Source organism: Clinocottus analis, unplaced genomic scaffold (genome assembly GCF_023055335.1).
Source record: "Clinocottus analis isolate CAN_PGR_092001 unplaced genomic scaffold, fCliAna1.0.p SCAF_10, whole genome shotgun sequence".
Classification (NCBI taxonomy): Eukaryota; Metazoa; Chordata; class Actinopteri; order Perciformes; family Cottidae; genus Clinocottus; species Clinocottus analis.
The window spans coordinates 2,924,076-2,940,229 of record NW_027175821.1 but is presented as its reverse complement, the minus strand read 5'-3'; the positions used below and the strand labels follow the sequence as shown (position 1 = coordinate 2,940,229).

Below are 16,154 nucleotides of genomic sequence, written 5' to 3'. Positions count from 1 at the left end.
ACCATCGCCACCTGAACCAGGACCAGACCCACCTGAACCACAACCAGACCCACCTGAACCAGGACCAGACCCACCTGAACCACAACCAGACCCACCTGAACCACAACCAGACCCACCTGAACCACAACCAGACCTACCTGAACCACAACCAGACCCACCTGAACCACAACCAGACCCACCTGAACCACAACCAGACCTACCTGAACCACGACCAGACCACCTGAACCACGACCAGACCCACCTGAACCAGGACCAGCCAAACGGGAGCAACTTGAATCAGAACCACCTGAAGCGCCTCATCGTGGTTTGTGTACTTTTACTGAAGAAAACATCAAAGAACTTTTCTGAATCAATGAAACTAAATTTGTTGCTGTTTGAGGAATAAAAATGTCTCGAAAGCACAACTCATGTCAGTAAACAGTGTGTGTGTGTGTGTGTGTGTGTGTGTGTGTGTGTGTGTGTGTGTGTGTGTGTGTGTGTGTGTGTCTTACACCTTTATGGGTAAAGAAATGAAGTCAACATCTCACTGCGTTCTCCGGTTTCGTTGTTCTCTGTTCTCTCGCTCGTTGCTCGGCTCGTGGCTGAAGTTCGTGTCACACTTTCCAGCATTTATGTTTGTGTTGCTTCACAGTTTCTTTGTGTACTTGACAATAGTCGTGATGAACAGGAGGTGAAAGGAAAGTTTGTGTCGGTCGCCCTGCGAGCTGCAAACAGCTGCTAGTAAAGACGCCTCAGTCTGTGACCTGGCGGCCATGTTGAACTCACCTGCTTTTTAATGAAAGTCGTGACGACAACACTTCTCCTCACTTCTAAAACGATGATACAACATTTGGTTTTAGACATTTATTTACATGTCTATCATTTGATTCATATATTTCATTTAGTAAACCAATGTCCATCACAACAGTTCATCCATGTGAGTTATGTTCTCACTGATGTGAGGAATTTCAAAAATCAAGCTTCAATTTTTCAGCTTTAGGGACATATTATCACTTTACACCTTATGCCTTATGACAATGGTTCCTCATTAGATAGAGAGCGGAGATTGTTCTGCAATTCTTGATGTCAAACATGTATCACATGTAAGTGCCTTGAAAAGGTGAATTTAAGAAATTATGTAAAATAGAGAAAATGATGCTTCTGGCAACATAAAGTTCTCTCATTGGGCTCATGGAAAGAGAACTGCGTTGAGATGAACTATGGGGTAATTAAAGTAAAGACTCAGGAGGAGAGGTTATAACTTAATAGAGATGACTGTAGACTTCTGAACCTCAAGAAAAGACACGTTCATGACCCCTGGTGGATGAATATTAAAGTAGCTCAAGAAAACAGTCCAGATGAGTATGAAGGAAGGTGCTGCATTTAAACCTCCTTATTTAGAGTTTCAGTGAACAGGTGCTGTTGTACGCCACCGGCTCTCGGTCAGCTTGGAAAGGTGAAAAACATAATAAATATACCAGCATACTTATATGTGACGATTATCACAAACAAACACAACACAGGTTGTACGACAACCTGCCGGATTGATGACTTGTGTTTACTTTAATGACAGTGAAGTTTACTCATCAATACAAAAGTGTGAAGTGTGAACAGTCCACTCGTCCAGAATGAACATGTCCATGAGTCAGTAATATCAGTCTGACTGTGTCGTCCTTTCACCCGGAAATAAAGACAAATACACACGTGTCCTCCTGCCTGCAGTTGCATGTGATCAGTCTTCATTGTTTCGGCGTGAGTTGCCGGTTGTTGGAGTTGTGTACGGCACTCTGACCTGAAGACGATCCACGGACTCGTTGTTGCTTCCACCGAAACGACCTCACCGGACGTATCAGAACCATCCAACATGAACTGAAGCATTATTGGGGTGCAGATGCTCGCTTCCTTCTTTCTTCAGGTGTGTTACTTTGGGGGTTAATTGTCCTTTTCAACTATGAGTCCGATGATACAAAACATTTCGTTTTTCATTAATAATTCCCATGTTCAGAGTTAAACCGAGTACACGGGTCAATAGTCGGATCGTAACAAAATGGGCCGAAACAACTCTCCTGTAGTGGGTTGGCCTCTGTTTGTTGTCTGTTTGTAGTCGTTTCATCTCTTTGTAGTTGTTTCGTTTATCATTAAGGTTGTATTGTGTCTCTTTGTAGTTGTTTTGTGTATCATAAAGGTTGGTTTTACGTTCTTCTTTCTAGTGGTTCTGTGCCTCTTTGTAGTCGTTTTGTGTCTCTTTGTAGTCATAGTCCATCTCTCTGTAGTTGTTTTGTGTTCCTTTGTAGTTGATTTGTGTCTTTAATGTTGTTTTGACCGTTTGCATAGTTGTGAGTCTCTTTGTAGCCTTCTTGAGTCTCTTGTAGTAGCTTTATGTTTCTCTACGGTCAATTTGAGTCTGTTACATGTCTCTTTATGTTCATCAAAGTGAAATTAAATGGAAGTTGTTAAATACTTGGCAGGACATAAAAACACCAGTAAAACAAGAAAAGCTGCAGCTTAATATAAAACATTCACAATGTGAACTCATCATAAAACTAAACTGAAAACACATTCTGCTTTTATAAAGCTTCGGTGCAAAGACTTTTTCATCACATTTAAAGTCACATTGTGGGAGTGGGAAGAGGGGGGGTTAAGGATGGCAATGAGCAACCATCTGTCCGTTCAACACCTTGGTCCAAATTCCCATACCTCCACATCGACCCGTCAGATGATCAATAACAGATTTCCTATGTTTCTGCCGGGCCTCACGGTGCCGCCCTGAGGTTAGACCATGTGACCACATCAGATCAGATGACTGGATTAAAGCAGTTACGATGGTAAATCGACAGCCGCTGTCGTTCCACACGTGAAGTGACATAAACACTCTGAATAATAAAATAAAACCAGTCCAACGGATATCTGTCCATCTGTGGTCTGTTAGGATATGGTGTCAGAAGTCTGTAGAGGACTAAAGGCTCTCTTGAAGCCCTCCGTCGTTCGTTTAGGATCGCCCGCGAAGAAGAGGTGACGTTGTACCTCCTCCTGTTTTTTTTTTCGTGAATCTTAAACGGGTGTTCGTTCAGGTCTCACACGTCTTCGTACAGCAGCATGCCGTTGAAGATGGTGAGGGGCTCCACGGAGTGGGCCAGTTTGCCCATCACCAGGTCGATGCAGACCGTATCCCGAGTCTGCAGAGGCAAGATGATGTTGAAGACGGCCAGAGATCCCGGAGGGGTTTTGGCCTCGGCCACGGGGTTGTTCTCCAGGCCTTCGGGCTGGTAGCCTCCGGAGTCCACTCGGGCCATGCCGTAGTTGGACTTGGACAGAACCGCCTCGATCTTCTCGTTCTTATGACCCGTCAGGATGGCACTGAAGAAGTAACGTCCATCGACAGGGGCGGTGAAAATACCTGTAGGGAAAAGATTCAAGAGTGTGACCAACACCAGGAAACGTTGATCGAACAATCAAAGAATGAATTACCATAAAAGTCGCTAGCTCCCTGCTGCTGCTAGTTCTCCGCGAGCTCTCCGCTAGCGAGTTCCCCGACAACCAGCAAAGGTAGCGGCACCAGCGGGGAGATAGCAGCAGCGCTAGCTTGCTACAGCAGGGACACCGACCGAAGGTAGTCGCGGCTTGTAACCCGACTTGTATGGTACTTCAAGGGAGAGCAAACTGATTAAATATTTCCTTCTCTTGATCGTTTTCTTTAAGCTTGTGTCTTGATGTCAATCTTAGTTTGGGACTTAATGATGCAGCATCAGAGATTGGGAGCATAGCTAACAGCACTAATAGCGCTAACAGAGCTACACTCCCTTTAGCCCAAAGTACAATCTCTTTGATGACCACACAAGCTGCGGGTCGGACCAGGGGAGGTTTTGGAGTTCTTGCTCAGGGACCAAGAGGAGCCGGGGTTCGAACCTCCGACTCCGACAGTAAGGGGGAACAAACCGACCGAGACTCGGCTCCCCCCCCCTTCATGTTTACCTGTTCTCGGGTCGTAGAAGTCTCCTTCATTGACAAAGATCTTGTCAAAGAGAATGGTTCCAGCTCTCTCCATGGGAACAGTGAGAGCGGCAGAAAAGGACAGTCTGGGAACATGGGCGTCGACGCCGGGCACACCTGAAGACACAGGTGTGGAAGAAAGTCTGTATGAACAAGAACTGCATTCAAAACGCCTCTCTTTTTTGTCTACTCCTTTTTTCTTCTTTTTTTAAGAAATCTGTTTTTTAGGACTCGAGCACTGACGTAGTCAGAGCGGAAGACCTATTTATTCTGTCGTTAATTATTATTTGCGCTCATTGCGCAGGGAAGATAAGTGCTTGAGCTAAACCTACATTCTTAAAAATCTGATTTGAGTGTCGGGCAAAAGTCGAAAATAGTCTCTATAGCTCCGGCGACTTTTGCCACCTATCACTGATTGACTGGAAATTTAGCACACACGTTCAGTTATGTCTGCTCTACAAAAAAGTCAATCGTAGCATTAAGCTTTGTCTCCTTAGATTTTCCCTCATTTTGAATCGTGTGAAAAACACATTTGTTTCTGATTGTTATGTCTTGGCAGAAGTTATGTAACAAAAACACAACGTTAGAATGACACAAAAGATGAAATAAAGGCTGCAACAGGTCAAACTGAGTAATTGACTTTTGAACATTATTGGCTGGTGGATGAAACTGTCCAATCATGAGCTACATTGTTGAGTGGATTATATTGAAGCTCATTCACTATTTAAATTTAATATCGTTTACATAGAATTCGTACCTGGTTCACCTTTGGGACCTGTGAAGAAAACATTAGAGCAGCTGTTAGAAAAATCCCACTGTTTGGGTTCATGATAATGGTAAACATAAAACACATGAACTTCATATCCAGAGGATCCTGTTCATTAATTTGACTCAATATACTGTATATGTATATACATGTACTGTAATTATCAATATGTAAATGCTGTATGTATAGAATATCGGTCATACCTGGCTGACCTCGGGCTCCACCTTCCCCTTGTCTTCCGGGAAGCCCCGGCAGCCCATTGAAGCCTCTCTCTCCGTGGGGTCCTGGAGGTCCGGGCAGGCCTGTGTGACAATGAGAATGATATGAACATGTCACACAAACAATAGCTGCTGCTGAGGGTTAAAAATAGATTAAGAAGTTGAAGAAGTTTTCACACTGAATGCAGTTGTTACTTATCATTCCTTTCTTTTGTTAATACCACAACGTTTATGAGTGACAGGGGACTGTGTTAGCATGTTAGCATGTCAGCTGAGGCTTCAACATAAAACGGATAGTTACGGTCCTTTATTGTGATTGGCTGAGAGGCAACTGGACCTGTTGTAAAAGTCGGGTTACAAGCCGTTACTACCTTTGGTCGGCGTCCCCGCTGGTTCCCTGCTTTAGCCAGCTAGCGCTGCTGCTAGCTCTCCGCTAGCTGTCTGCTACCCAATCCGCTAGGTCAACGCTAGCTCCCCGACAACCACCGAGGGTCGCGGGACTAGCTCCGGCTCGGCGCCCGACTCGGGCAGCGGGGTCGTGGGCAGTAGCAGCAGCGGGGAGCTAGCAGCAGCGCTAGCTTGCTACAGCGGGGACACCCACCAAAAGTAAGGGGTGGCTTGTAACCCGACATTTACGGTACTTGATCTCAGAGAAATTGAGTCCAGCTCACCGGTCAGGTCGTGCTTGGAGGAACTCTGAAGGTCTTTGAGGACCTGGTTGAGGCTGGAGTTCAGGTTCTTCATCCTGCTGTAGACGTCTTCCTGGTTCTTCTGAATGAAGTCCATGATTCCTCCGTGATGGATGACCGACTCATTCAGACCAGAAACACACGTCCACAAACTGGACACGTGTCGGTTCAGACCTGAACACATCCGACAAGACAGCATGTCAAAGGGGTAGAAAACACGACGCAACTAAACAGGGAACGCATGCTCAAGTCAACCACGAGGCCCAGAGGGCATTTCTCTCAGAGTCATCTAATCAGAGAGCTTCGAGTCGCGCAAACATCCACTTGGACTCGAGGATGAAGGGCAGAATTCATGGTCTGTTTGACTCTAAATGACCATGAATTACAAAATGAACATCATGCTGTATTAATGACATGATTTTCTTTGTTCCCATGAGCAACACATAAAGAAACTCTGCCTGCTGCACCACCTTTCAGAAGAAATAAGAACTTTGGAAAGGTTTGCTGAGGTTTCTTTAAAAGAAAACCTCAAACTGAACTCTACCTTCTTTGATCTTGAGGATGGAGTCGGAAACGCCGTCCAGCCTCCCGCAGACTCCTTCCAGCTTCGAGAGCCTCTTCTCCAGCCCGTCTCCAGACCTCTTACAGTCTCCCATTTCGACCAGGAGTGTGCTCTCGAACCGCCGGACGTCTCCGTCCATGGCATCAAGGCGGTCGCGGCTCTCCTCGATGTGCTCCGTCACCTCCTGCTGGATTTTGTCCAGCTCAGAGATGATCTTATCCTTTGTGTTTCCTGTCAGGGATCACAGGCCGAACGTGAGCCCGAGGACGGTTCCATAAATAAATGCAAAGAGTCGGCGTGAGCGAGCTGGGCTCACCGAGGTCGGTGATGACGCTGCCGTGTTTCTGCACCGTGTGTTCGAGCCCCTTCAGGGTGTCGTTGATGGAGCTGAAGGTGAGGATGACCTCGGACAATTCGCCCTGCAGCGTCTTCAGCTGGTTGTTGTTGATGGAGCCTCCGATCACGCTGTGGCCGTCTAAAGGCTTCTCAGCATCCAACCCAGGTCCTCGTCCGCCACTCCCGTGAGCGCCACCACGAGTGCCACCAGAACCACCAGAACCACCACCTAATGAGGGTTTAGTTTGCAAACCACTTTAATAATCTCTTCATTCATATAACTTTAAAACGTTTACGAGCTAGTGTATCCAACCAGGAGGTTAATTTGCTCTTTAATTACATAAATTAGTTCTGGTATGAGCAAAGTCACGAAATAAATAAATAACATAAAATAAAACAAAAAGACTCAATACGTTTGGACAATCACATGCTATCAAATACAATCATTTGATTGGTTGACCTGACCTGTGGGCGTGTCCGGGCTGGTCTTACATTGGCCGGTGCACCTCCTGACGTCGTCTCGCAGGAAGCGGACTTCGTCCTCCAGCTGTGAACACATCTGGAAGCAGCCCTCTTTCCCAGAGTCCAGTCTGATCTGGAGTCTGTTGATGTGGCTCTGCATGCGCCCCAGTGCATCATGGGAATGATTCTTCAGCCTCTGCAGCTCGTCCTCCATCTTCCCGCACAACTCGCAATCCTGCCCCAGCAGCTCCACTTCCGTCACGAATCGGTTAAAGTGTTCACCATGATCCCCGGTCAGGTCCTTGATCTTACGGACATCTTGGCTCAGGTCCACAACCTTGGTGATGATTCACATGTTCATATTCATAAATATCTATCCTACAATGATAGCTACGTCAAGGTGTTATGAGTTTAGCTTAGCCTTCTTCTAACCTCCTTAACTGTCACAGCTTCTGCACTACAGAGGGTTAAACTATAGAGAGATGGCCTGCTGTGGGGCTCCTTGTCAGTAACCAGTGTAGCATCAACGCATGGTGGAATTAGCAAGATAACGTGTGGGCGGCTGGCTGCATGTTAGCTTGCTAATCCCCCCCATGCACGTAGCACTGGTTGCAGAAAAAGTCCTAAAGAAAGATGTTGTTAGTTCTCAATAATAGTGTGAATAATTGCAAAAAAGTCATGTGATTAATCAGTTAAAGCGTTTCAACTTTGCCCAACCCTAATTAAATAATATAATCCCCTCAGGCTTGAAGACCAGGAGGGGAGCAGTTGGGATCTGCAAATCTAGCTGGCCTAATAGCTGGCTTTGGAGACAAGTAAGCTAACTTAGCTCAGTAGACAGCAGTCTTCTCTGGAGCTCACCCCCGAGCAAAGAAGTCTACCAGCGGCATAGCCGTTGGCTAATATGAACTCATTGATAACTTTTTCTCAGGTAACCCTTGTGGTCCCGTACAGTCAGTAACTGTAAATATAGAGGGAAACTTGCTTTTCCTTTAACCACTATTGAGTTTCTATCATAAAAAAAGTTATTACAAAAATTGTGGGGATCTATATCTCACCTTGTCGAGCAGAGAGTCTCCAGACACCGACAGGTCTTTGAGTTGAGTGTTAAAGTGTCGAATCTGATCCTCGTTGTCGACCACTCTCCACTCCAGGGATTTTTCTGTGGTACCTTCTCTTTGTCCTCCTGTTCCAGATAACCCTTTGTCTGCACCTCCTTCTGTAGATCCTCTTCCTGTAGACTCTCTTCCTCCTTTAGATCCTCCTCCTCCTTCTCCTCTTCCTGTAGATCCTTCTCCTGTAGATCCACCTCCTGTAGACCCTCTTCCTCCTGTAGATCCTCCTGCTCCTGTAGACCCACCTCCTGTTGACCCTGTAGATCCTCCTCCTGTAGATCCACCTCCTGTAGATCCTCCTCCTGTTGTTGATCCTCCTACATCTCCACCTGCTCCCCACCTTTCTCCTCCATTTCCCTGGTCACCTCTTCCAGTACCTCCTCCGCCTCCTTCAGACCCTCCACAGCTGCACTCCTCCAGCCTTCGGCTGACGAGGGATGTGTTGTTTTCCAGCTTTGACAGCCTCTTGCCGTGGTCGCTCACCCCGTCCTTCACCAGCCCCACGTCCAGCTCCACGTCAGTGATCCTGAAGGCCTGGTCATCGAACCGGTCCAGAAACAACGTCCTCAGGTCCCCCAGTTCTCTGTGGAAGTAGTCCTTCAGGTCATTCTCGAGGTGTGAGCAGCTCTGCTCGGTTCGCTGCGCGGTGTTGTTGATACGTCGCTCCAGGTCCCACAGTCTATTGTCCAGTCTGTCCTCCGTCACCACAACATCCCTCCCACGTCCCCCGGTTCCACCGCCACCACCGAACCCTCCTCCTCTAAAGCCTCCTCCACCTTCTCCACTGAGCTCCTTGTCCAGACGGTTCTGCAAAACGTCAAAGTTCTCTGAGGCCGAGCTGATCTTGCGCTCAGCGTCAGTGACGCGGTTTCGGAGGTCATTGACGGTGGCACAGCATCCTTGCAAGCGCACCACCTCCCGCCGCAGTCCCTCCAGGCCCTGCCGATACCGAGCGTCCATGGCATTCAGCTGCTTCTGCAGAGCTCGAATGCTCTCCCGGTCATCCTGCTGCTGTCTGCGCAAATCCTCCACGCCGGCCTGCAGAACCCACATGGATGCATTTAGGTCACCCAACAAATGTGTTTTACTTCAGCTGCGCTGAAAAAAAGTTAACTTGGATGAATGACTCGTATGACTCAAATGACTGATACCTGGCAGGAGGAGCAGGACAGCGACACCCTGCTCTCCAACTCCCTCAGGATCTCCTCCTTCAACGAATTCAGCTTCCCTCCACTCAGTCCTCCTTCAGACGGACCTCCGTCCACGTCGTTCCCTTTCCCATTCACCAGGTGGTTGTTGATGCTGACCAGGGTTTTATCATGGGCCTGTTGGAGCAGAGACACCTCAGCTTTAGTCTTCATTAACACATGGAAACAAAGCTTTTATTACGTATAACATTTGGTATAAATGCAGAAAAGAGTTTCAAAATGTTGCATTCTGTATATCGTGCAAATATGACCTTAGAACTCCTAAAACTATCAGTAGCTACAGCCTCCAATCCTGTGAACAAATTGTGCACATCATCCCTAGTACCTCCATCGTTTTCCGGGAAAGATCTTTTTAAGTTTTTGGACCCTTAAACAAGATTATTTATGCAGATTTTAAAAACATGATTTAGGATCATTTTAGGCATTGAATGACAATTCTTGATTGAAGAACATTACTAGTTTGTTTTAGTCTGTCATCCCTTTAATGTGTGTGTTTTAGCTGCTGTTTTGTTGTTGAAGTCCCTTATTTGTGTGTTTAAGTGGGAAACTTGTCAATTTCAACGCCATGAATAAAGGTTAATAAACCAAAGCATGGGCCTGTTGGAGCAGAGACACGTCAGAGACAGTTTTGTGTCCGTTAAAAACCGACGTAAAGACAAAGCTTTACCGTCCTTCTCTTCTCATTTACACGGTGAGACCGACATACCGGTCCTTCTTTACACACAACACATCAAGTGGTCTTCATCGGTTGTGGATGAACCACCCTGATCAGGACTGAGCAGACTCCGATGATGGTTACTAACACCAATAATGTTCCTCACAGAGGAAACAGGGACTCGCCTGTGTGCGGTTGTCCAGCTGGTCCAGTTTGGTCTGAATGCTGTGAATCGTCTCTTTAATCTCCGGCTGAGCTGCATCAGCAGGGTTTCTTCCTCCTGAAGAGGTACCTCCTCCTTCTCCTCGTCCTCCTTTAATGCCCGGTTTGTTGACTTCCTGTTGAAAGTGTTCGCTCATGGTGGTCTGAAGGTCCTGGAGGTTTTTGGTCAAGCTCTGGATCTTCTCCTCCAGCTGCTTCATCTTCTCGTTCTCAACCCGTCCTGCAAGAGCATAAAGGGACAAAGTCAGTGCTCCAATCAGAGAAAACGTTTACAGTCACATGAAAACAAAGGCGGGGCCACACGTCTAACCCGATACAGCAGTGGTTCTCAAACTGTGGGGCTCGACCCTCTAGTGGGACGCGGAGGTATTACAGGTAGGGCACGGGGATGCAGATTTTAATTTTTAGAAATGTTCTTTTCCCATTAGACCTTCACATAGTACAAAAGTACAAAGTACACAGACATAAAACGTAATAAACACACGGCCAAATGCCTGTACTTTCATGGAAATGTTTACGTAACGGCGTTAACAATCGGTTTTTGCTGTTTTGCCAATACAAAAACAGCAAAGAAGCCTATTTTATAAAAATATGCTTTTTGTTGAGGCAGTGGGGTGTGAACAATTTTTCTTTCTCCAAAATGGGGCATGACAAAAAGAGTTTCAGAACCACTGCGATACGTTAACGTTACGACGGATAAATGGAACTGAGAATCCACTCACCGCTGTGTCCTCCACTCTGTCCAGATCCAGAACTCCCTCCTGCCCCCGGTCCAAAGCCCACCCCTCCTCCCTGACCTCCTTGTCCATAGCTTGTCCCCCCTCCCCGACCTCCTTGTCCATAGCCAGCGCCTCCTCCCTGACCTCCTTGTCCAAAGCCAGCCCCTCCCTGGCCTCCTTGTCCATAGCTTGTCCCTCCTCCCTGACCTCCTTGTCCATAGCCAGTCCCTCCTCCCTGACCTCCTTGTCCATAGCTTGTCCCTCCTCCCTGACCTCCTTGTCCATAGCCAGCCCCTCCTCCCCGATCTCCCTGACCTCCTTGTCCATAGCTTGTCCCTCCTCCCTGACCCCCCTGTCCATAGCCAGTCTCTCCTCCCTGACCTCCTTGTCCAAAGCCAGCCCCTCCTCCCCCCTGTCCACCCGGTCTGGGCTGAGGTCTTGTGGTGTAAATCTGGCTTCCTGCCCCTCCGACTGGACTGCCATTGCAGTCCTCTCCACTGTAGCCGTGGCAGCACTTCCACTCCATCTCCGTCACCATCTTGTAGGCCACTTTGTACCGCGGCCTCATGTAGGTCCGGTATCTGCAACGACACAAGGGGTGTTTGGTTTTCAACCAACCAAACGAGAGCTCGGCCTTTGTCAATCGGCTTGCAGCTCCGTCACTGCTTCAGCTAATCAGCTTGTAGCTCCGTCTCTGCGAGCTGAACACTCAACAAAGTCACGACTGTTTGCTTCCTGGCTCCTCGATGGTGGAACGAGCTCCTCATTGACATAAGGAAGCTAGTGCAGTAGCACTTTCATAGCTCTTAAATGTTTCTTACTGATTGAACTTTGTAGTTTGACTCTATTGAAGAAATTTGTCATTCCTGATTCTTGTTGTTCTGAGTATGTTCTCACGGCTGAATGCACTCATTGTGAGTCTCTCTGGATAAAAGCCTCAGCTGAATGAAACGTAATGTTATGTAATTAAATAAAAAGCTGTCAGACTGTAGCCAAAGGGCGTAGTGTTTGTGTGTGTGTATATGTGTGTGTACTCACAGCACCACCCGGCTGCACTGTCCGCTCCCCCAGCTGCAGGGGTGATAATCAGGCTTCACGTAGGTTTCCACTCCGTCCTCGACCACACAGCTCACCTTCTTTGTCACCACGAACGCACACCAGTTCCTGTTTATCACACACACACGCACCCCACAGCCCCACACACACACACGCACCCACACACACACACACACCCACACACACACAGAAGGACTGTTCATGACGGATCATCAACTTCCTGTCAACAAGTAAAAACATTTGACCTCCACAGAAAGTACAAAACAGAATTTCGTCAGATTAAAGTATATTATTATTAAAAATACTGAAAACTCAACTTCCTGTCCTATGTCACGAGAACGGCCATCACAAGATCCTGGACCCCAAAAACTGAGATCCTTCTGTTTGTTTCTTATACGACCTTTCTTATATACACATAACAGATGTCTCACTCTGTTGCTTTTTCCCAGAACAATTATTTACAAATGCGTATGATTGGTTGACTGAGAAGTTGAAACCAATGTGATACCGTTTGCGGCCTGTGTCACCAACAGTCTGAACACGCAGGAAGGGTTGATACACCTTTATTAATCTGATTTGTACAGATGCTTCCTGTAAGTTTGAGTTTTTCTCCAGGTCAGCTGCAGCTCCAGATCCAATGACAGACATCTGTTTGAGTCGAGGGAGGTCAGAACTGAACATGTGCAGAGGTTTTCCGTTTAAAGTTTGAAGAACCAGCTGATGCTACAGGACGTTGGCAGACTATTTCTAAACGAACGGCGTCTTTAAATAAACTGTGTCTGTAAAACCTGGGAACTTCCTGACAATAAAGTCCAAATATATACTTTTATTTTGAATCTGCAGCTGTTCAGAAATGTTTTATTTTGAAGTTTTTACTGTCTGATGGATTTGTGACAGATTCTCTGTTTCTATGCTTTGGTTCAGTTTATACACACACACACACACACACACACACACACACACACACACACACACACACACACACACACATACACACACACACACACACACACACACACACACACACACAAAATGTCCCCAAAAGTCATGAGAACAGTACTGAGGCGTGTGCCGATGCCGTCACTGTGGTAATGATGACTAGTCTCTGTGTCGGCCATCTTGCTTTCGCAGTAGACTCTTTGTGTATTAATCAATTATTTCTTCTGGAATCCGGAACAAGCAAGAACTTCTCTTCTGCAGCCGAAGAGACGAACATGAAGTTTAACATCCAGATAAAAAGGTTTAACGTTCAGAGAAGTTTAACGTTCAAGTACACACTGTTAGTACACAGAGTTAGTACACGCTGTCAGTACACAGTGTCAGTACACACTGTCAATACACACTGTCAGTACACAGTGTCAGTACACAGTGTCAGTACTCAGTGTTATTACACAGTGTTAGTACACAGTGTCAGTACACACTGTCAGTACACAGTGTTAGTACACAGTGTTATTACACAGTGTTAGTACACAGTGTCAGTACACACTGTCAGTACACACTGACACTGACAAACAACAACAACAACAACAACAACAACAACGACAACGACAACGAGATCTAGAAGCGATGCTTTCAAAGGTGTGGTTATCATATGGGAGCTCTGACAGGATGTCTGGTTCTTTAACTCTGTGATCATCTCTATGGAAATGTTGTGAGTGACAGGAGCGACAGCCAATCAGAGAGCAGGATTCTGGGGAGCGGCCGTCAGACAAACTGATGTTTTTCTGAACAGATTTTAATCTTCACACAGCAGAGAACATAAAATTGACCTGAAACCAGAGTTCACACACACACACACACACACACACACACACACACACACACACACACACACACACACACACACACACACACACACACACACAGTGATGTCACTCTTTGCAGGAAATGAGTCATTAGGGCGTTCGTTTCAATTTGTTGCTGATGACATCACAGCTGCTTAACTGCCAAACTGAGTGTGTGTGTTTGTGTGTGTGTGTTTCTCTGTGGCGTTTCTCGTAGTGCTGTTTATTATTTATATCATACATTTGCCTGTTGCTGATTTCCTATTATTACACTGAAAACAAACATGAATCGCAGATCTATCTATCTATCTATCTATCTATCTATATATATATATATATATCTCTATATATATCTATATATATATATATATATATATATATATATATATATATATAGAGATATATATATATAGATATATATATATATATAAAGACCAGTAGAACCTGTTCAATAATCCCCAGAAAATCATTATTGATTTATAGAACCTCTTCATGGATTAATTGAACCTCTTCATGTGAAACCTTGATTTTTATTTCATTTTGTTTTTACAAAAACAAGTCAAGTTTTGTCAAGTCGACTTCACTGAGTACCGATGAAGCTCCATCGATGAAGAGGAGATTATAGATGATGAAGAGGAGCTCTCAGAGGATGAAGAGGAGCTCACAGATGATGAAGAGGAGCTCAGAAGAACTTTTGAAGTTGTTTTATTAATATTAAATCTCAAACATCATAACTAACTTTGAACAGCTGTTTGTTATCAGGTCACAGTGTGACGTCACAGCTGTCAGTTGACGTCACACCTGGATTCAAACAATTAACTGCCTGGCTCTTCCTGTCCACTTTTTCACAATAAAACATGCGCGCCGTGACGTCACCTTCTCGATCATCTGCACCTTCATCATCCTCATCATCATGCGTTCCGTGCACGTGTCAGTTTACCTGTGTCTGCTGGCCGCGCGAGCTCCGTGCGCGCTCCCGCTGGTGTAGAGGCTGTAGGAGGGTCTCAGCGGGAACGCGCTCTTGGCTTGCGCGCTGGTCCAGAGCGCGAGCGCGAGCAGCAGCAGCTGGAGCGGCGCGGCCATCCCGCAGACCGGGACTCGATCAATACGGGGCATCGACCCCGGAACCAGGGCGTGATCCGCTCCTCAATTCGCGGGGAAAACTCCCATCTCCATGGACACAATAAAAAAAAAAAGTTCCCCAGAAAGTTCTACCGTCCTACCGAACCATGGGGATCCGACCCAAAGAGCCAGAACCCAGAGTCCTGATCCACTGCGGGCCGCGAGCCTTCACCTGAAATCCGGGTTTAATCCGGGTTTAATCCGGGTTTAATCCGGGTTACGCCGTCCAGACTCGGTCCATCAGAACCTTTTCATGTGAAACAAAGAAAAGAAGAAAACGTTGCGACAGACTGAACCGAGACCAGCTGCTCCTCCTCCTCCTCCTCTTCATCACCGCCCCCCCTCACTGACCCCGCCCCTCCCGGAGGAGAAACCAGACACGTGCCGCTAAAGTCCCACCTGCGCGCCGCGCGCACGAGCCACAAAGTGACCACCAGGACCGGAAACGACGTGTTAGTGTAACTAAAGGATACATGTATATGATTAATACATCTCATCACGTGATGCAGATCAATCTGATGAACAAACATCTGGACATTGTTTTCTAACTTTTATTTTATTGTTTGTGTTTCATGAGTCACTTGATTTGTCTTCTTTCAAACTTTATAATACATTAGATAGAAACACTTCTTGGGAACCGAGAAGGAACCAAGGAGGAACCGAGAAGGAACCAATGAGGAAGCAGGAGTTGAATGTTTCATGTTTTCATCAACAAACAATATGTGTATTGATGTGAAACGAATGTTAAGCTCAGAAAAACTAAATGCATGTTGAATTACTGTTAGCTTTGTTTGAAGATTACAAGAAAACACAAAGTTACAGAACAACTGAAGACATCAACACAAGTGAAAAACTAAACAATGTAACAGAACCTTACTATAACAGAACAATGTAACAGAACCTTACTATAACACAGAACACATGAGAGCAGGAAAATGAAAGGGAACAAGGAAATAGAACCGTGTGAAGAACAACAGAAGATTGTTATGGAAGGATGTTCTGTTAATAAACTAAGAACTTTTGATATGAAGAAAAAAACTTTTGAAGATGAATTATTGAAACCTTGAAAAGTCTCAGAGAAGAAAACATCCTGAAGTTAATGTTTCATATCTGCTGGCCCGGAAATAACCCTCTCAGTATGACCTTCAACACACACACACACACACACACACACACACGCACACGCACACGCACACACTATTCATTGTTAGAAGCTATAATAATCATAACCTTCACCATGAAGTGGTGTCTCATCTCAATGCAGTGCTGTA

General features: G+C 46.0%; 1 protein-coding gene across 1 annotated transcript; it reads right to left on the bottom strand.

Annotated features, from left to right (window-relative positions):
* Nucleotides 1-1,536: 1,536 nt before the first annotated feature.
* On the bottom strand, nt 1,537-15,148 carry LOC137798261 (EMILIN-1-A-like). The gene is made up of 14 exons (XM_068595427.1): nt 14,702-15,148; nt 11,960-12,085; nt 10,925-11,502; nt 10,166-10,422; nt 9,269-9,442; nt 8,061-9,155; nt 7,006-7,339; nt 6,521-6,769; nt 6,187-6,435; nt 5,625-5,816; nt 4,939-5,037; nt 4,727-4,744; nt 3,952-4,086; nt 1,537-3,376 (listed from the first exon to the last, which is right to left on the bottom strand). Exons 1-14 carry the CDS (start codon nt 14,875-14,877, stop codon nt 3,054-3,056), a joined length of 4,005 nt encoding a protein of 1,334 aa, XP_068451528.1. The 5' UTR covers nt 14,878-15,148; the 3' UTR covers nt 1,537-3,053.
* Nucleotides 15,149-16,154: the final 1,006 nt, after the last annotated feature.

Excerpts from the sequence above, each read along its gene's own strand:
- LOC137798261 (XM_068595427.1), bottom strand. The coding sequence starts at position 14,877 with ATGCCCCGTATTGATCGAGTCCCGGTCTGCGGGATGGCCGCGCCGCTC. Across the intron at positions 5,817-6,186 it reads CATCCTCAAGATCAAAGAAG|GTCTGAACCGACACGTGTCC; the intron begins GTAGAGTTCAGT and ends GGATGTGTTCAG. Across the intron at positions 3,377-3,951 it reads CTTCTACGACCCGAGAACAG|GTATTTTCACCGCCCCTGTC; the intron begins GTAAACATGAAG and ends TTTTCCCTACAG.